Source organism: Rhopalosiphum padi, chromosome 2 (genome assembly GCF_020882245.1).
Source record: "Rhopalosiphum padi isolate XX-2018 chromosome 2, ASM2088224v1, whole genome shotgun sequence".
Classification (NCBI taxonomy): domain Eukaryota; kingdom Metazoa; phylum Arthropoda; class Insecta; order Hemiptera; family Aphididae; genus Rhopalosiphum; species Rhopalosiphum padi.
The window spans coordinates 54,135,922-54,157,496 of NC_083598.1; the positions used below are offsets into that span (position 1 = coordinate 54,135,922).

At 25.3% G+C, this 21,575-nt stretch overlaps 2 protein-coding genes and 1 long non-coding RNA gene across 7 annotated transcripts; 1 reads left to right on the plus strand and 2 right to left on the minus strand.

The window, feature by feature from the left end:
- Positions 1–506: 506 nt before the first annotated feature.
- On the minus strand, positions 507–3,036 carry LOC132919589 (deoxyribonuclease TATDN1). Its single transcript, XM_060981303.1, has 6 exons — positions 2,882–3,036; positions 2,564–2,743; positions 2,314–2,503; positions 2,037–2,243; positions 929–1,132; positions 507–698 (listed from the first exon to the last, which is right to left on the minus strand). Exons 1-6 carry the CDS (start codon positions 2,940–2,942, stop codon positions 596–598), a joined length of 945 nt encoding a protein of 314 aa, XP_060837286.1. The 5' UTR covers positions 2,943–3,036; the 3' UTR covers positions 507–595.
- Positions 3,037–6,661: 3,625 nt separating this feature from the next.
- On the plus strand, positions 6,662–21,173 carry LOC132919587 (putative sodium-dependent multivitamin transporter). 5 transcript variants are annotated; one of them, XM_060981298.1, is made up of 11 exons: positions 6,662–6,897; positions 15,823–15,968; positions 16,039–16,260; positions 16,429–16,653; positions 19,068–19,183; positions 19,327–19,569; positions 19,627–19,801; positions 19,876–20,088; positions 20,151–20,296; positions 20,776–20,989; positions 21,072–21,173. In XM_060981298.1, the coding sequence occupies exons 2-11, from the start codon at positions 15,861–15,863 to the stop codon at positions 21,111–21,113; spliced, it is 1,704 nt and encodes a 567-aa protein (XP_060837281.1). In that variant the 5' UTR covers positions 6,662–6,897; positions 15,823–15,860; the 3' UTR covers positions 21,114–21,173. The 5 variants fall into 5 exon arrangements, with proteins under 5 accessions (XP_060837281.1, XP_060837282.1, XP_060837285.1 ...); XM_060981299.1 differs by lacking the exon at positions 6,662–6,897 and adding an exon at positions 9,172–9,307; XM_060981302.1 differs by lacking the exon at positions 6,662–6,897 and adding an exon at positions 15,143–15,163.
- LOC132919591 (uncharacterized) lies at positions 16,939–17,613 on the minus strand. The gene is made up of 2 exons (XR_009660657.1): positions 17,415–17,613; positions 16,939–17,316 (listed from the first exon to the last, which is right to left on the minus strand). It is a non-coding gene; the product is annotated as an uncharacterized LOC132919591 (long non-coding RNA).
- Positions 21,174–21,575: the final 402 nt, after the last annotated feature.

Below are 21,575 nucleotides of genomic sequence, written 5' to 3' on the forward strand. Positions count from 1 at the left end.
TAACATCATAACATTAAGCACATACAATTTATATTTATTGTTTTTTATTTCACTTAAACCTGGAACCTAGAACCTGCATTTTGGTGATTATAATTAAACATCCTAACATTGATTAAATACATATAATATATATAAATGTATATGTATTTTTAATCAATCATTCTAGTTTAATTTTATTTAATATTCTATATCAAAATCTTAATTACTGGAAAGTAAAATAATAATACAATTTTTAAAATTAAAATTAAAAAAATTTAGCTTCAAGAATATTAAATGTACTTTGGACACAACTACCACTCACAAAATGGATTATAATATTTAAAAATATGAAGGAGGTTTGAATTTTTGGAATGCTAATTTTGATCTCACAGTTACTTAAGTTCCCATTAGCATTCATCTAGTTTTGATGAAATAGTGTGTACCTAAAGTTATTTGTATGATGACAATAAATTAAAAATTTGATCATTTTGATCTATAATAATTTATATGAATAAATAATGCAGATATAAAAATAAACAAATTTATATTTTCTCAGAAACATATTCATTATTCATAAAATAACACTAAAGCCTCTAAATATCATATAATTAAAAAACTATTTATGTTTAAAAAATAGATCCATAGTATTTTGATATATTTGATTGCCTAAACATACAGGATCCTCATTTTTCAATGAAGCTAATACTTCAAAGACTTGTCTGAAAAAAAACATAAGATTAAAATTCAATTAAACGGAAACTTTGCATTATGGGTTTTTAAACATGTGATATAACATCATAAAAATATTTAATAGGTAACACTTTACAAATTCATAGCGTAGAAATGTAGAATATAATAAATACCATACAAAATATTGTAATATATAGAAATATGTACATTGTACATGTATTATGTATATTTGAATAACTTATTATTTTTATGAACTTACCTAATAGTTGATGGTTCATTTCTTCCTTTTACCATAGAACCATCAATAAATTTTTCTTTTTTCACTGAATTAAATTTGGTTTGTACATAAGAATAAGAAGGATGTGTTTGTTTTACTTCACACCATGGGCAATCTGTTTCCAGCATCAAACGATTTGTAGGCAATTCTGATACTGTTTTTAAATTATCTTCTGTCCTTAATGAACTAAAAAAATAGTACATTTTAATCAAAATATATTTTCAGTTCAGAATACCCGTGAGATACTCAAAAAAAGTAAACAAATATTTCACAGATGAAAAAATAAATCTCATTTTATAAAATTAATTATAATTTAATGAAAGTAAAAATATCATTATAATTTAATTTAGGTAAGCAATAAAACAAATATTCATAATGATAACATATAATCTATATACTCAATAATAAGTTACTTCTTGCTTATTGTTTAATTAATATTATGTATGTAATACAATAATACCTACCTATTATGATTTAAACATTTTTTTTAGAATATTTTTTTTTATGAACTTAAATTTTATAGATCTTCTGTGATCTTATATAACATAATTCTCTTTTTTCTAATTTGTTTATTCAATAAAACATAATTTGGTGAAGAAAACGAGAGATTTAAATATATTTTGTATAAGTATATGATGAATTAATATATACATGTTATAACAGCGGTTCCTAACCTGAAGGTAATTACCCTTCAAGGGGTAAAATTGGATTTTCTGAGTAGTAAAGAAAGGACAATTTTTTTTTTATTACTGTATGAACTATGTATTATTATTAACTCTGCATTAGTCATAGATACTAAAATTGTAGTATTGTAATGATATAATTAATGTTAATATAGCTTTGGTAATTACCTAATGTTCTAATGACATTAATAATTAATAAATTAAAAATTATCATTTAGTTTTTTTGTTTTTTAAACTTAATTTGTTTTTTGGTGGGGGAAGGGGGAATATTTGCTACTCTCTAATCCAATTTATGGGTAATATTCTCTAAAAGATTGGTTTATAATAAATAGAAAAATTAACAAAATATTTTATGATACTTAAAACAAACTAAAAACATTAGTTATGTTTATAAATATTTTGCTTACCATCCATTAATACCAATATAAAGTCCTAAGTTAATTATATCTTCGGCCTCTTTTAAACTTCCATCAAAAGAATGCACAACACCTCCTGATTTTATAAAATTGGGATTTCTCTTCAGTATATCTAAAAATGTAGGAGCTGCATCACGACAATGTAGAAATAATGGTAGATTAAAGTCTTCACTTAATTTTAACTGCATTTCAAAATATCTAAAATAAATATACAATATAATTTATAATATATTACAATGTTTAGCAATAACAGTATAAAACTACAAACTTTTCTTGGACTTCTCTGGAGCAAAAATGTAATCGTTGATTATCAAGTCCACATTCTCCTATTGCTACTACTTTTGAACGATTATTTTTTATCAAGTCTGATAAACTATTTAAATACGATTCAGGGTTTTTGGCTTTAGTAAACTCATCACAACGTGTTGGATGACAACCAACAGTACAGTAAAGATTTTCTATAATACTTATAAGATTAAAATATAAATTATACATGATATTTTAAATAAATAATATACCACTCAATGAAGCTATCTTTAAAGATTCAATGGAATCATCTAAGCTGCCACTAGTTATAATAATCTTTTTAAGATCATTTTTCCAAGCACGTGCCAAAACATCTTCTAAATCGTCTTTATGCTTTTTATTACCATTGTAGATTCCTTTAAACATGGGATCTGTCAAATTTGCTCCAATATCTAAAATAAAATCATAAGTAACCAATAAGGAAAAACTAAATACATAAAATGTACCTTTTTCATTAATAACAAAGGTACCTACTATAATATGTTTTTTTATTTATTTAGCGTATGGTTACTATAATATTAATAACGTACCAATAAACGGAATAGAAGACATTTTTGTAAACCTCCAGAGTAAACTTGATTTTATATACATTCAATTTCGATCAGTTCAATCATATTATTTTACATGACAAAATATATTTTATAATTCTATATTATCAATTATCATTCCTCTGATAAAAAATATTAAGAAATGATTATTTATTATCTATACCACTGAGATAGATGATATAATATACTGGAGCAAGATTGCACAGAATGTGATGATTGTACATAATTCGCCATTCTCGCAATGATAAAAAAAAACGAGCGGTCCCGAATTTGCTTACCACATCACACAAGCCAAAAGAGCAAACATTTCATTTTTACATACGATGGACGTGTAGACGTGGAGACGTATAATTATGAATTTATGAATATTTTCATTCATAACTCCTAATTATTTACCTATTTCAATTATTTTCTTAATTCTTTAAATGTAGACATGTAATCATATTATTATATATTATAATATATATGATATGAAAAGAGATTAAATTTAACAATAAATTAAAATCACACAATAAATTATAATTTAAAAAGAACAACATAAAACTGTGTTAATAACACACATATTTTATAACTATATACAGTCTGTATATTTATTATTTATATAAAAGTACAAAATAATTATAAATAATAATTGTAAATATACACAAATAGGCAATAGCCAATAGATAATCTAAAAACTATTTACATATTTTTAAATAAAATTATTTTTGATAATTTTTTTCGAAGAGAAGATATACATATACAATTATTATTATATATTATTACATTTTACCTTTATCATTGGTGCGTGTATGTGTACAGCGGTCGATCCATGAGCTGAGCTTGGAGAGCTTTGTTAATATTATATATATTGTAATTTGTCATTAATATATAATAATATATACATCAACAATAATTAAAAGCCAATTTGGGGATGCATTGGGGGAAATATAGAATTATATAGAAACCGGATTAGCTCCTAGATCCTTTTGTATTTTATTATAATTTTTTTATTGATAGAATTTTATTTGTTTTGTCAAGATGCTTGATAATTATTTTAAAATTTAAATATACATTATATACATTATTTTATATTATTTGAATATTTGAGCTAATTTTATTAGAAAGCAAAGTGTGGATATAAATGATATAATAACCCGCATGTACGACGTCCTCTTAGCAATTTAATCATATTTAATTCTTTGATATTTTATTTAATCTGTAGCTATTGTGGAGATGACCACATTCGAATTATGCAAATAAGAAAAAGAAATAAAAAAAGATTTAAATATCTAGTAATGATTTGTAATATATTTTACACGGCGCACGCCACAGGTGCTACAGCCACACTTGGTGTAGGCTAAGTAGAGAGAGACCACACGTCCACATGACCGCATCAAACACTACAACTTTCATTAGACTAGACTGTCCAGACTACTGTGAAATTACTGCAAAACAGTCTACTTTCTGTCACCTGAAAAAAAATCAGATTACAAAAACTAATAATATATAGGTAATACATTTAACTATAACTATCTTTACAACTCACATTTCATCATAGCAAATTATTCATTGGTTTAATCTCAAGAAATATGATAAATAATAAATATGTATTATGACTATTATGTATTTGTTTTTATAAATTGAATGTCAATATGTTATATTAACCTTGAGAATGCGTTTTCTAGATGCTTCATCACCATAAATCACTGATATTTTATTTATATTAATGACTTCTGTGACTTGTGAGACAATTTTTCCAATCAACATTCAACTGTTCATTATTCATAATTATTTTAATTACAAAATTAGTAGTTTCTCCTTTTTTTACTTCTTTTAATATATCTCAATACTCATAATAATAATTGATAATCTGGTAATTATCAATCATAACTTTCCTTCTACATATAAAAAAAGACTTTTTAAAATTGCTAAGACGCTAAGTATAAAGAATAAAATGAAAGCATAATATACAATAATATTTAATCTATACAGAAGAATTAGTAAGCAATATTTCTAAAGTAGGTACCTATATAATTTATTGAAACAATTTTCAAACCTCCTGATGACAATACTTCGGTCAATCCCTTTAGATTAGCTGAATTTGTTTTAGATGTTAATACATCAGAAATATCAGACAAACTTGTTAAGTTTAACAAATTAATGGATACATGAATTTCAGTCTAAAATGTAATTGAACTAATCGAAGACATTGTCTTGCAGCCTATATGAGCTTGTTGATCTGAATAGTCAATAAATGCATATTATACATAAATTTAATGATCAAAATATTTAGATATATTATATTTACCTAACTTGATAAATTATTTTATAGTTATAAATCATAAAAATTTATCATATTACAAATTGTGGAACAGACGAGCAGTACAGGAGTAACCTACGAAATATTGCAGGTTCACTACTCCACTTATCTGACATCTATAGTATAGATTCTATACTGAATTATACACGAGTAAAAATGCTTATTATTATTTATCAATTACTCGTCCAAAATTCAATTTTCATATATCAAAGTATTCAAAAAATCATTCTATTTACGAATTGCTTAAAAATGCTTGTTGTAAATAAAATAAGTAAAAAAAAATTTTTAATATATTTTATACCTACATATTTTAATTTTTTTATATTTCACACAATATAAAAAAATACCTAGTTATATAGGTCTATAATTATTAATTGTACCTATTAATTATTATATACGTTTTAAACAACACAAAGCATAGTATGTATAGTAGTTATCCGGTATCCTGCTACGGGCATGGACCAATTATTGCGCCTAACATAAAATATTCGTTTATATTTCGTTTATATACCAATTGCGCTCCTTATATTTTAGGATAAGTATACCTTTTGCGTTTGTATAACACATATTAAAATGCTTGAAAATTAAAACTTATTTATTGATAAATTGATTACTGGTTAAAGTGACTGAGTATAATATATTTTATAACAATATCGAGAATTTTATGAAACGAATTATTATGTAATGTACCTATTATACCTAACTGGTATTTAATTTTGAATAATTGACGATCAAAAGATAACTTGTAAAATGCGAAAAAAATTATTTATTTATATTTGTATTATGTAATATATTATGTATTAATACTCACAAAAATAGGTTAATGTTTTCATTTATTTTCTAATAATTATAAATTTATAACAAACTAATATATTTTTCTTAGGTATTGTAAAATGTTTTAAGCAAAATTGGTAAACAATCCCTTCAGTAATTTTTTATATATAATCAAAATTATTTATTGTAATTTATTTTGTTATCTGTATAGTGTACAGTGTATGGTGTATATAGGTTATAATTATTAAATTTTAATGAAAATAAGAGTTTTACTCCTATACATTATTATTTGAACAACAAAGCACTAAATAAATAATAGTTCAAAAATATAATTATAAGTATATATAGCCATTTATAGTAATTGTTAATTAAAGTTATATTTAGGATCAATAGAAAAAATAAAAAAATTAAAATAAGTATGTATAATATTATACCGCTGAATCACTAATGAATATAGGTATGTATAATATATAAAATATTTACCTTCTACTTATTGCTTATCATAATATAATATTCGTATTAACAATTTAACGCTTGACATCTATATATAAATTCTATGGTACTTATTTTATATACCAAGCCAATCATATTACAATATAATAATATATAATTACAAAATATTGTGCGTCGATTCCTAGCTACGGAGTAGGGGCCGAATTCTGACACCGCAGTAGGTTAAGAAGACGTGTTGAACGATTCAGTTAGACGACAGTTATATACATGAACAAATTGTAAATTTTTAATGACCCGATAATGTGTCGAAGGGTTTTAATTCGAATTTAAAATATAATTATTTCATATTTAATGTATTAATGTATTATATATATATGTGCTGTGCTTGTTATCTTATTGATTCCCGTCATACATAACTGTAGTGGATTACCTATATCGTACTTCATCCGGAGAACTATTATACGCGCAGGTGAAAGTTTTATCTAATTGTTACATCTATTAATAATACATTTTAGTATTGTAAAATTGTATACCTAATAAGTAATAACTCTACCTGCCTCTATGGCTTTGCAGTGAGACCGACAATTTAATACAGAATTATATTTACATTATATATTTAGGTATATCTTCTATACTGAAAACACATTTTATATATTATAATGTTTCTAGTATGTTTCTACAACAAAAAAAATCAAGAGGACGTACCCGCAATAATATGTTGTCTCCGTCTTACACACGTACATGGCAAATTTTCGTTCAGTAGTTTCAATACTGACAATACTGTGCTGTCTGTGATGTTAGTTATATTACAGTGAATTGACCTATTATAAAATACAAAGGTAAAATTATTATCTAAGGCCCCACGTAGGCTTTTATTTATATTATAATTATTTTTAAGTAAGTTATGACTTTTTTGAAACTCTACATGGGGGTTCTAAATAATAATCTTACCTTTAAAATGTATAATAGGTCAATTCACTCACTCTAATATCAAAACTAACAGCTCAATATTGAAGCTTATGAACGAACATTTGCTATAGGTATGACGAACATGTGAAAGACGGAGACAACACATGCGAGTACTATACGTCTTCTTAAGGCAGTGGTTCTCAATTGGTGGTCCTCGAACCCTCAGGGGTCTGCGTGTTGATGTTAGGGGGTCCATGGTTGTGTAGTACTGAAGTGATATTTTTATTTTATTTTAGTAAAATTATTAAATTCATAGTGGTTTTAAATTCTAGATGTTTTGAATTATCACTATTGAAACTCGCTTATCGGGAAAAAGGTCGACAATTAATAATTTATTAATATTATATCATTTTCATATGAAAAAATAAAATAGATGTTTAATTACAATTAAACAAGATTGAAAAGTAAGTATTCACAAATAAGGCCAATAAGGGGTCGCTAAACCAATTTAAGTTATAGGTACCTAGGGGTTCGTGGTTTCATACTAAATGGGAACCATTTTCTTAAGGGTGTAAAGAGGTACTCTTATTAATAATGTACGTTCATGTTCATTAAAACTTAAAACCTATAGATACCTACTGAAAAATAAGTATAAATAAATATTTTATTATAAATATTTTAAGTCCTAACAAAAATTAATTATGTGACTATTCGTTTGAAATTCAATGTTTATACATTGAAGTACATCACACAAATGGTCTTCTTCGAAATATTAATTTAAAAATGTATGTTTTTTTATTAAAAAAAAAATACCTATTTGTATATAATCAATGGCCAGTAGCATCAAAATGCTCTACAATTTACATATTGTAAGTATAGAACCAATCATAGATGCGAGTGTGCGACAGCCGCTATATTATAATATTATTTTTAGTTGTATTTTTAATTTGATTAATAAATTACCAATTTTAGTCAATAATTCACATCAATTTAACATAATTCTTGAATTAATTAAATGTATCATTTTTAAATAATATTAAAAAACTAATTAAGTTAGATTATATATTATATTATACTATACGTAATATATGTACCTATATATAATCTATATGTAATATAGCATTTAATCCTCAAAAATAATTGCTGGCTCACGTCGGTAGAGTTAAATGTAGTATATTTCATATTATAATATACATAATACTATTAATACTGTAGTATAGCTATGAGGATCTTTTATTTATACTTTGTATAGTAGTTACTATAATAGAGGCACAATACTGTTTTATAATAATAATAATAAAATACTGCAAATTATTAAAACATTAATGTAGATACCTAGTTGGATTTTAAAATGAGATGGCAATAGATTTCTTTAAGCTTTTAAAGAAATCACGTACTCATTTAAAAAAATTTAAATACTGCAGGTATACTGTACGAAAAATTGACCACAGTAAGTTTATCTCAACATTGAGATTGCGCTATATATTTCACCTTAAACGAATTGTAGGACAGAAAGTAGTTTATCGTGTTTAAACGTACAAAACTACAACTATTGCAATCTCCAAACCAGAACGCCACAAATTGCTATCATACCGAATGCTGATTATGTACATATGTACTATATAGTAATAGTATAGGTACTGACGGTAATGTATAGTGTATAATATGTGGCTTTGTAGCGGCAGTGTTATGCGTATATTATAAGTATGAATGTGCTCTATATAATATAAGATTGTGGTGATTGCATATTATATATACAGGTATTTTCAACTCTTATAAAATATTCAAATAAGAATTTTAAATAGAACCCACACCACATTATCTCCATTCTTCAATACAGATTAAATGACATCGGCGTCCCAAAAAATTATACAGTTTTCCAACGCTTAAGCTTAACCACGTTTGATGTTCCATATAACGATTTAACGCGTTATGTTACGCATTAATATACTCGGTTATTCGTATACATAGTAAGTACTTTCATGTGCAGTTATCTAATAAATAATTGAATAACAACATGTGCGTGTTTTCTCTGTCTTACAAATTTACAATGTAGAAAATTTGCGTTAACTAATATTTTAATTATTATTAATTATCAGTTTATACAATACACACCTCACTTAAAAATTAAAATATCACAAAAAAACCAAAGTACAAGTACCATTATATAATTCTGTTAAGTACTTTTAAGTTTAACTATAGTCATATATTGATATATATATACATAATCTATATAGGTATATGTAGACAACATATTTTAGTATTAAAGATATAAACACAAAACTTAGAATTAACATAATAATAATATTATATAGGTAGTCTGTGTTCTGATGGAGGTGTTTTTTCAATATTTTAATTTTTAAGCAAACTTTGACTGAGTTAAGTATTACATTTTAAAAATTAACATATCAAAAACAACCTCTTGCATAAACAATGCTATACCTTTTTAAGTTTGATATTATTAAAAGTTAAAATTAACGAAACTAAACTTACTAAACATGAAGTTCACATATTGAACGTAAATTTGCGATTGCGATTTTACGCATTTTTAAGGCGGTTACATCAAATACAAGCTCTTAAGATATTTTATTTTTCAATCAAAAATAACTATTCATTATTATAAGTGAAAAATATTAAAATTGATCGATTATAAACCAAAATTTTATTTTGATTATTCTTTAGTATTGGCTCATAAATCATGATTATAAAAAAATTAACTAGGTATTTAAAAAAATATAAAACGATATGACATGGTAGGTATCACAAAAAAATATGATTTTCGAATTAATGCATTATTTTGTTTCTTTATAAAAAAAAGTGTTAGTGAATATACACTAATATACAATAATATATTGTACTAACAGTTCCTACTTATATTTGGCGTGAATGCGTTTAATACATTTAAGTGGCTATGTATAATATATGCACTAATTTAAGTAAAATTTTCTATTTTTAAAAATAATATATCTTTATTTAGTTTGACCTCTCTACGTTTATTTTAAAACAGTGTTTTTATTATTTTTTTTTAATTTAATATAAAAGTATTATGCTTTTGCAGTTTATTAAATTAAAAATATTTAAGTTGTCGTTAAAAACAAATAAAATACAAAATAGTAATAAATTTTATTTTGTTGTTTTTGTTAAATGAATTATAAATACTTCAATCCCTTAAAATAAAATTATTTAAAAATTTAAAAATTAATTTAGATAGTGAATATTTAGGTACCTATATGTAAATAATGGATAATTTTTACAATTTTCCAAAAGTAACTACTTTAATTATTAATTTCCTCTTTATACCATCATTCACGCCGAGTCATACATCTTACGATATTATACACCACCTTATTTATTTATCGTATATTTGTATTAGTGTACCAAATTATTGTTCATTTAAAAATATCCATTGTTGTACATTTTAATCAAAAAAATTCCATAAGATTTACATTTACATGATGTAGGTACCTATTATATAGTATACGTGTAACTGATATGAGGATACCTGCAGTTGGCTATTTGTATTATAAGATATAAAATATAGGTATAGAATCTATACTTTAGATATGCCGAATGCTCATATATATATTGAATGGTAGTTTTAGGAATCAGACAGACTTGTAGGCAGCAGACGTCTGCATAAAGTCCCTCCGATATGAATGTATTAAATACCTTAATGTTGTGTACATATTATATAGTACAGTTGCATTATAATTTATTTATTTCAATTTAACATTGTTGCAATCTACAGTGTAATATGAGTAGTATCATGGCTAGTGACTAGTGAGTACTGCTGAGTATAATAATTGTTTTGAAATTAAAAGAGTTATCACCACTTAAAAAACACATAGTAACTAATTAGGTATATTGACATATAGCTATATAATATAATATCAAGTCTTCGTGATTGTTATTATTGGTGTCTGATCGTCGCGACTCGATAATATATTATGGTCTTAGGAGTAATAAACGATTAAACTGAATAACATTACAGTATAATATGATTTCCTGCTAAATTATTTTCACATATAATATAATAAATAATAATAATATATTATTTATTCGCATAAAATAATATTCATTTATCAAGTATCAACTAAGTAATAAAAAATAGGTAATGTGTAGAGTATATACGCACCGTGTTCCGATAAAATATGTCGTTTCTTCAAAATGTTTAAAGAACATAATACGATAACTATGCATACAGCTAGGTCGTCCAAGATAATTTCAGTAGTATTTTAGTTTTAAAATATTTCAAAAACTGTTTCCATGAAAGTACGATTCCAGACAATAGCCAATAGGAAAACTCCGACAGTTGTTTACTGCATTAAGCCAGGCAAACCAGCAAATAGCAAATGCTGAAAATATGGCCTATAGGTATAAGTTTTATAATTAACTTATCGAACACAACCTCTTGCAAAACAATGTTAAATATACCTTCAACCTTGACATTTGATATTATTAAAACTAACGAAAATAAACATGAGGTGCACATACTGAACGTAAACTTACGATGTTACACACGATGCGAGCACGTCAAATGCAGGCGTAGCTTTTTAAATATTTTGTACTATAAGATAATTAATCGCATTAAAATATCAAATAGTTTTAATATAATGTAGGTAGTAGAGGTATATGTGGGTGTTCTAAATTTTATTTGTCATCAGTGACATAGGGCCCGTAGCCAGATGAATTATTCGGAGGGGGGGGAATAGAAAAAAACCAATATAAATCGCTGTCTTCCGATACAAATGCTAGGAGGCCAATGCCCCTTTCTGCTCCCCCGAGGCTACGGGCCTGCAATGGCATACATTGGATGGTGCAAATGATGGTAGCACTTACATCACCAGAAAATCATAAAAACGCATATAATTTCTATTTTCAAAAGTCATTAAACAAGTATAACAAATACATACTGTATAATACAAATATACAATTGTAAGTGTCATTTGTATACTAATTAGATTCAACTATAGGTAAACAATTTTTTGGTGATACGACTGATACGCATGACTTGAATACCGAGTTGAGAATTTTTAATAGTATTTTTAATTAAAAATATAGCAACGTTTCAGTATCTGGCAAATTAGAATCAAAAATAGAATATATAGGTACTTAAGACAAAATTATATCCATTAAGGATTTCCATTAATAATGAAGTTATTAAAAATGATCTTAACCGTAGCAACTATTAACTAATACAAATTGTGAATGATTATTTTCCATATCTTAGAACGACGATAGGCAAAGAATGGTTAAATAGCTTATTATAGCTACTTTACAATTTAAAAAAAGTTATAATATTAGTAATTGATAAGTTTAATGGAATATGTTTTAAAGATGTCAGTACTCGACTCAGTTAAAATACAAATTGTTCATTATTATTTATTTTTTTAATGTTATAAATAAAGTTTTTCCTATTAAAATAATCCAATGTCTATTTTTTAATTTCATAAAAAAAAAAATTGGTAGATAAAATTAAATTTCTTATAAGTCGGGGATTTATAAAGGAAGTTGGACTATTGGTGGGTTATAAATTAAAACATTTCTTTTTATACCATCAAAAATTGAGGCCAATTTATGCCACTATTTGTCATATACTAGTTTTATAAATAAATATATACATTTTATATAGTTTATTCATTATTATTAACAATTATTAAAATATATTTTTTATCGTATGATGTGAAGTCATGAAGATATATAACGCATGCATTTTTGTAGTTTTGTTTATTTATTGTTTCAGTGTGGCGCTAGCCGCTAATCCCTATGATATAGGTATGTACAGTATACGTATGACTATAGAGACCCGAGACCGCAACATATTATTTACCTATTTACCATATTATAGTACCTCACGTCCTCATCTATTCAACCTCAAAATATGTTCTCTTAGTTCGATTAAAAAAAATAATTGATGAATAATTGGCGGGATGCTCTTATTTGCTTTTCGAATTTTCGATACCTAATAAATTATTGTCGATTAGTAAACACTTAACTACTAAGTCTTCCCCTCTTGTAATTAATAATAAATTATTGTAATTGTATTTGGTCATTTGGATATTTAAACAAATCTGATTTACCGTGCATTGACCCAGTATACTCGTATTACTCCGTGACACACGTCCTTCAAGCTGTGTATACCTACAAACAGTACAAACTAGTACGTATTTATCTATAAGTATGTACAAAACTGTTTCCCAAAAATAAATCACGAGGTCAAGTTTCTGTAAAATTGTCTACGAACCAAATAAACTACCTATATGATAATTAATATTATAGCTAATATAATATATATAGATGAAATTTAAATATGTATATTATTTATAGTATACTATACCTATCGTCTATTACATAATAAATTAGATAAATTAAATATAATTTATACAGAGATATAGCATTGAAATATCATAATTTAATCATATATTGATATATTATAAATACCTAAATGAGTAAATGATATATTGATAACTGATAAGTAATACATTAATTTAAGTACAGCCTTATGTCCTTATAGCTATAGAGTGGTCTATTTAAATGGCTACACTTATTTAATATTTACATTTTTGTGTTTATCATAAAAATGTTTTTTAACATAATCTATTAGCCATCTAATTTAATGTTATTTGTACAAAATACTTAATTGTTGACTAGGTACCATATTTTTTTTATCGTAGTGATTTTTAGGGTTTTTAATGTTTTTATTATTTTTGTAAAAAAAAAAAGTTAGATCAAAAGCAGTATACTTTTACAAAAATGTTGATGTAGATATAAAGACTTATTACCTCGTATACCACCTAATACATATCGAAATATGTCAAATATGAATATCGAATACTGAACAAATCATTTTTATTACTAAATATTTGGCCTAAGTAAGCGGAGGGAATTAGCAAAGGGTAAAGGACACTGGACAATAGTTATATAAAAACTTTTTTCCAAAACTACAAATAAATGAATATAGGTAATCCAATAATCAAAAAGTATAATAAAATAAATATAGCTAGAAATCACCAGGTAAATATATATATATACCTATGCAGGACAAAAGCTATTTCTGACATCCAACTTTAAAATTATTTAGATTTTTAAAAAAATAAAGCCTATACCTAATATAATCGAATATGTGCGCTATACCGCCTTTATGGTATGTACAGTAAATAATATGTGTACTGTGTTAGTAGTATGATGAAAAGAAGTCGCCCAACAATGAAAAATAATTGGCCTATTTAAATGTTGGCACCCACCACATCCCTATTAAAAAACTCAAATGGTGCCTCTGATCTAAGGTATGTTTGGTGTTCCACAGAATAAAATACCTATGCAATAATAATTCATTTTTATTAATTTTATTCATATTTTATTCTGTACTTATGTAATTCTGTACTATATAGCCACTAAAGGTGTGATACTGTGATGTCCATCCACCAGAAGAATTTGTATGCTGCTCATGAGTATTTAGCATTTGGCTAATATTATAGTCATAGTACATGCGCCGTCCACGTGGTTTTTATTATCACGATTTGCGAATTATCAAGATAATATAAAAATGTCAATTAAGTGATCGATTGTACAATCACTACTTGTAGTATTATTGTCAACGGCTATGGCAAGCGCCAGATGTTGTCGGCAGACGGCAAGACGATTCTTGATAAACGTTTTTCCACAATCGCGATTCGCGACAACAACTTTACCAATAAATTACTATATTATAATTATGTAACTAAATTATAATAATAAATAAAATATACTATATGCTAATTCAGTATGAACTCCTAATCTTTTTAGTTTTTAATTATTTAATAGTAATTTATTGTTTTTGTCATTGTGTAGGTACCTATTGACTATTTAAAATTTAGATAGCTATAAATATTGTAATTGGCATATAAATTATAATTGCGTGATTCGTCATACGGATTATGTGAAATGTGAGATGTGAGACAGTAGCAATGACCACCAAGCAAAGTTCCGTTGAATTTAATAGTAAATTGTGCTGATAATATTTTTTTTAACTGTTACGAGTTTTAAACTACATATTTGATTAGATGAATTATTTTTCTAATATGAATTTTGAATTAAATCGTGAATCTATAGTTCCTATCTTACTAATAATATCAGCTATGTGACTGACTTTATAATAAAAAGTAAGCATTAATAGATTTGAACTGAAAAACAGTGAGAATAATTATAAGATATCTATATAGTATATATAATATTGTTTTGATGTTGGAGCAGAACTTTGGAGCATGTGTTTAACATTTTTACATATTTTGTAATATAATATATTCATATTATAGTTACTTTTAACTAAATATGTGGTATTCTCTGCTTTTAAGAATTCATGTCTAAATTTTTAATGCCGTATTGGAATTTGGCAATATTTAATTAAACTCAGTTGACATAACTAATAGTTAGGTACTAAATTAAAAATATTTATTAATAGGTAGTAAATAAATGATTTTATTAACTATGACTTCAATGTTTTCAGGTACTTATTTGTTAGATCGCACTATACTAGTGATCGTGATGGCGTTTGGTATCGTTGATTATATTGTGTTTGCAATAATGTTGGTAATGTCGGCTTCAATAGGCATATACTATAGATTTACCGGTGGCAAACAAAAAACAACACAAGTAATTTTTAGTTTACTTATTGATATTATTTTAAATTATTATTTTTAAAATTAAATTTCAATATTTAAAGGAATACATGCTGGGTAATAAAAATCAAGGCGTTGTACCAGTTGCGTTTTCATTGATGGCCAGTTTTATGTCTGCTATAACATTATTTGGCGTGAGTTCAGAGAACTATTACCATGGTACACAATTTGTTGCTATAAATTTATCATATGTCTTGGGAACTCCAATAATTGCCTACATATTTTTACCTGTATTCTTCAAACTTGGAAATTTATCTGTTTATGAAGTAAGATGTAATATTTTTATTGAAAGTAGAATAGATCTTTCTCACTTTTATATACTTATAATTTATTGTTCACATACTTGCTAGATATTAGGTAATTCAATAATTTTTGTACTAATAGTAATAATATTTATTTGATTGGTACTTATAATATATATTTTATATTTACAGTATTTAGAAAAAAGATTTGGTCGATTAACAAGGACTTTTACATCTATGGCATTTAGTATGCAAATGATACTTTATATGTCAATAGTGTTATATGCCCCGTCATTGGCTTTAGGAGCTATAACTGGATTATCTTTAACCTCTTCTATTATACTAGTGGGTTTAGTATGTGTATTTTATTCAACAATTGGAGGAATTAAAGCAGTCATTATTACAGACGTATTTCAAGTAATTATTCAGTAAATATAATCATAGTCGAGTATATTTTGTTAACTGTATTATTTGCTATTTTGTTGAAATTATCAAATAATATTATATATTTACTGTTGTACTAGTTTCATAAATTTAAGTTTTTGATTAATTTATATTTATTAATTATCTTGGGTGTAGCTAATATTTTGGATCAAAATGAATTTAATAACTATAACATATTATGGTACCTAATTGGAAAAAAATAACCCTAGTATAAAAATGAATCAAATAACTAATTAGCAGGGCTAGGATTTATATGCGATAAAAATAATTGGAACTCGCGTCGTATGCTATCTACATGAAAAATGTATCTACCAAAATTGTGTGTTGGCGTTGTATGTTATCTACAATTTTCCACCCCGCAATTTGTAGATTGTTGGTGTCGTCTGTGCATCTAGACATTAATTACATTAAAGAACTCTTTTTCATGTCTTCAAAAAACTGGTCAAAAAGATTCTTTGATGCATTGAGTGAACGTCACCACTCTTCCATCAACTGCCGTTCCAATAAGTTAGTGGCACCACGTGTTTTTATGCCATATTTTATTTTGAATTAACTTTTTGGCATACTTTAGCAGTGGGTAAGACACCACATTGTTTTAAAAAATTGGTGCAAGATTCATCATTGTAAATAACATGTCTATAAAAGTCAATAAAATGTTCCATTTTGATTTAACAAAAAATAATTACATAAATAATTTAATAAAATAATTTAATTTGAAAATAATTTAAGCATACACCACTTTTACAAAAGTCATATGTCTACTAGCTATGATATGTGTAAAGTGTAGACTGTAGAGTGTATTATTGATGTTTATAATTATACGGTTACACCTGCAATATTAGTCTCCGTACAAAGTATTAAGTAGATATCAACCGAAAGGTAGATAACATATAACGCGATCAAAGTTCAGGTAGATAGCATACGACGCGAGTTCCAAATAATTATAAAATATGCATTTAAATTTTTATAAGATACACACAAAAATGTAGTTACAAAAAAAAATATTTATTTATTTAAATACATCAGTGATTGGCTGTTTGTCTTAATCAGACACAAACGCAGGAAAACATTTTGGGAGGGGGGCTAGAAAAAATGTACATAAATATCATACTATATTAATTTGTAGGTCAGATAATTTATTTTTTATTTCTGATATTTCGTAGGGGTTTAAACACCCAAAACCCCCCCTGCGTTCGCGCCTGGTCTTAATATAATATAATTGAGAAATAAAATAAAATAAAATGATTATATCTAATAATTCAATATTATAAAATATAATAATTTACAAATAAAATGAAAAATATATTTCTCCAAGTATGTATTTCATTTTTAAATATTTTGTTTTCTTGTTTAATTTACTAAATTTTTATATACTGAGTGATTCATTGAACAACATTTATATCTCAAAATATATTAATGCTTTTGAAAATAATTTTTGTAATAATTTTTTAAGTTTTTACTTTTTTAAATAACAACATACACTTTTTATTTCATATTCTGAAGCAAAATATTTTTCATGCTATTTTGATGTATAAAAATTTAAATTTGGACGAGTAGTTTATGAGTTACAAGTATTTAAAGTTTAGATGAGCTGGTTAGAGAAGTATGGAAATATCCCACTAAATGTTGGTTGGTCTACTACTCCGCTTATTTAAATTCTAAATACTCATAAACTACTCCTTTAAATTTTGATTTTTATGTATTGAAATATTTCAAAAATATTCTAGTTTGGAATATGAGATTAAAAATGTATATTTTTATTAAAAAAAGTAAAAAACTTAAAAAATTATAACAAAATAAAATATAATAAAATATATTTTTTATAAATGTTATAATTTTCTAGATATTATGTAAACAAAATTTTTAAATAATGAGTTTTATTCAATAAAATAATCACTCAATAAATAAAAATAAGTATGTGCATAAAATATAATATCTAAATTGGCAAACTTTCTAGAAGTTTAATTTTCATAAAATATAAATATATTGCTATGATACCTTTATTACAAATAATGGAGCAAGTTTATTATATTAAATTCTTTACCTACATAGGAAAATCACTCTTATTTTAATTAATTGTAATAATACTTTATATTTTACCATCTATAATTTTATTATTATAAAAGTACATAAATTCAACAATTTTTACACTGGGGATTTATTTTTTTGCAGTTCTCAAGCTATACAACTGTCATATCATATTTGATTTAATATACATTTAAAACTAGGTTCACACTAGTTTGTAGACTGTAGTGTTGTGTCACATATGTATAATGTGTTTGAAAATGTTTAAATATGTATAAAATAATATGAGTTAGCGAGAACTCGACTTGATTACCAAGTTTATTTTTTATGTCAAACTTTATTTATTTCAATTAAAATTTTAGTCATTACTTATGTTTGCTTCAATATTTGCTGTAATTGGAGTTGCTATTTATGAAACTGGTGGAATATCACAAATTTGGAAGATTGCTGATAAATATGGACGAATTGAATTTAATAAGTACTTTAAATTTTAAATTTAGATAGAAAATATAACATTAAAGAATATTTTAAACATTAATAAAAATTATTTCATATTAATAACAAGGATGACCTTGTTACAACCCTTAGATATATTTTTTTTAAATTGAAAAAATATTTTAGTTTTAATATAGATCCCACAGAAAGACATAGTTGGTTTAGTCTGGTGATTGGTGGTATGTTTACCTATGTTTCACTGTATGCAATTAATCAAACACAAGTACAAAGGTATTTAACTATGAAAGACTATAATACAGCTGTAAAATCTTTGTGGTGTAGCTTACCCCTTTTGTCATTGCTATCTATTTCAACAAGTTTTTCGGGGTTGGCAATGTTTTCAAAATACCATGACTGTGATCCTATCAAGTATTCATTGCTGTTATATAAGTTTAGATCAAAATTGTAACACAAATATTTTCAAAGGTCTGGTCGTATATCACGTGGAGATCAGTTGATGCCTTTGTATGTATCAGATACTATGGGATCAGTTCCAGGATTGACTGGATTATTTGTTGCTGGTATATTCTCAGCTGCATTAAGTTCTGTTTCGCCGGTGCTTAACTCTTTAGCTGCAGTTACAATGGAAGATTATCTTAAGGTATCTTAGAATTTCTAATTTTATTAATTATTGTGCATATTAAAATAATAATTTATTTTTTGTATTACATTTAGCCTTTTATGAAACAAGAAATTTCAGATAAAAAACGAGTATTTTATATGAAAATATTAGTCCTTACCTATGGCGCAATTTGTTTGCTATTAGCTTTTTTGAGTCAATATTTGGGATCAATACTTCAAACTTCATTGGTTATATTTGGAGTGATTGGTGGACCAGTATTAGCAGTATTTACAATGGGAATACTATTACCTCATGTCAACCAAAAAGTATTTTATTCCCACTATTTTTATACAACAAACTATCAGTTAACACTATTTTATTATTTTAGGGTTCATTGAGTGGGCTTGTAATCGGCTTATTATTTTCATTTTCAATTGGGTTTGGTAGACCTAAAGATAAAAATTTGCCAACATACATAGATGGATGTCCAGGGCTAAATAAAACTCTTCAGCTATCTTCCTCGTTATATAATGAGTAATTACAACTTAACTATATTATGTTTTTAACTTGGTGATTTTTTTTATTCATTATTTAAAAATTCATTAACATTGAAAGCTAAATTTAGGATAAGTAGTTAATTAATTATTTAGCCTAGATGAGCAAAGTAGTGGATTAATATCATGTTGTTTAGTAATGATTTATAAAAACATGAAAATATATTTTCTAAAACATTGAAATAGTGAATGTTCTTACAATATAGTAGTGCATATTAAATCTTTTGCATCAATTGACTTAAATTTAATAATATTTTTAATTTAAGCTAATAAATGTAAAATTTATATCAAACTTATTACGTTATAATTTACAAATGAAAATTCATAAAATATTGCTTTTTAATGTTGTCAAATTTTTGCGTATGATTGAAATTCAAATATTGAATCGATATTGAATAAATTATTAGAAAACTGAAATATTACTATTAATTTTAATTTACTAAATTTGATTTTTTTAAGGTTACCAAATGACAATCATCATTATTATTATTGGTATCGCATTAGTTATTTGTACACAATAGTCCTTGGTTTTATGGTAACATTCTTAATTGCACTTGTGGTGAGTTCAATTTTCAAAGAAGAGCATTGTAATAATCCAGATTTGTTTACACCATTTGTTGCCAAACGTTTAAGAAAACGTGGATTATTATTGAAAAAAAAATTTGTCAAAATGGTTTGTTTTTATAGTCATCAATTTATTTACTGTTTTTTTTTATTATTATTATTAATTATGTAATATTTTTATTGTTTTATAGGATATAAGTAGTCCAGATGAGTTAAATCATATATTAAGATAAGATGGATTTGTTACTATATTTTTTTTTCATTATACATTGTTGAAGATCTTTTTACATTTATATCGCTGGTACATATTATATTTTATATAATCAATAATAATGATAAAACCTTTTTCGATGTTATTAAATGTTTGTTTTTAAAGACATCTATTATAGATTATGAATCAGAGCAATATAAACCAGGCAGGTAATTGTCCAAAATAGACAGACAAAAGTTAATAGTATATCTTTATATTATATCTTATATAAGAGTAACTTCAAGTAGTGACAATGGGTGTGGCTAACAAAATACTACTAGAAGCATAATTTTATTATTTCGACAACTGCCTAGATTGCATTTTGGTAAGATTTACAGTGTAAAATAATTTTTAGACTGTGGTTGATTTTCAGAAGCAATAGCTGTTGACGAGAAATAATTTAATCAAAGGGTGTAGTGTGGCCATCCCAACTAAGGTGGAAAAG

Excerpts from the sequence above, each read along its gene's own strand:
- LOC132919589 (XM_060981303.1), bottom strand. The coding sequence starts at position 2,942 with ATGTATATAAAATCAAGTTTACTCTGGAGGTTTACAAAAATGTCTTCT. Across the intron at positions 2,744-2,881 it reads GTCTTCTATTCCGTTTATTG|ATATTGGAGCAAATTTGACA; the intron begins GTACGTTATTAA and ends ATTTTATTTTAG. Across the intron at positions 2,244-2,313 it reads TCCAGAGAAGTCCAAGAAAA|ATATTTTGAAATGCAGTTAA; the intron begins GTTTGTAGTTTT and ends TATTTATTTTAG.
- LOC132919587 (XM_060981298.1), top strand. The coding sequence starts at position 15,861 with ATGGCGTTTGGTATCGTTGATTATATTGTGTTTGCAATAATGTTGGTA. Across the intron at positions 15,969-16,038 it reads GCAAACAAAAAACAACACAA|GAATACATGCTGGGTAATAA; the intron begins GTAATTTTTAGT and ends CAATATTTAAAG. Across the intron at positions 16,654-19,067 it reads TTATTACAGACGTATTTCAA|TCATTACTTATGTTTGCTTC; the intron begins GTAATTATTCAG and ends TTAAAATTTTAG.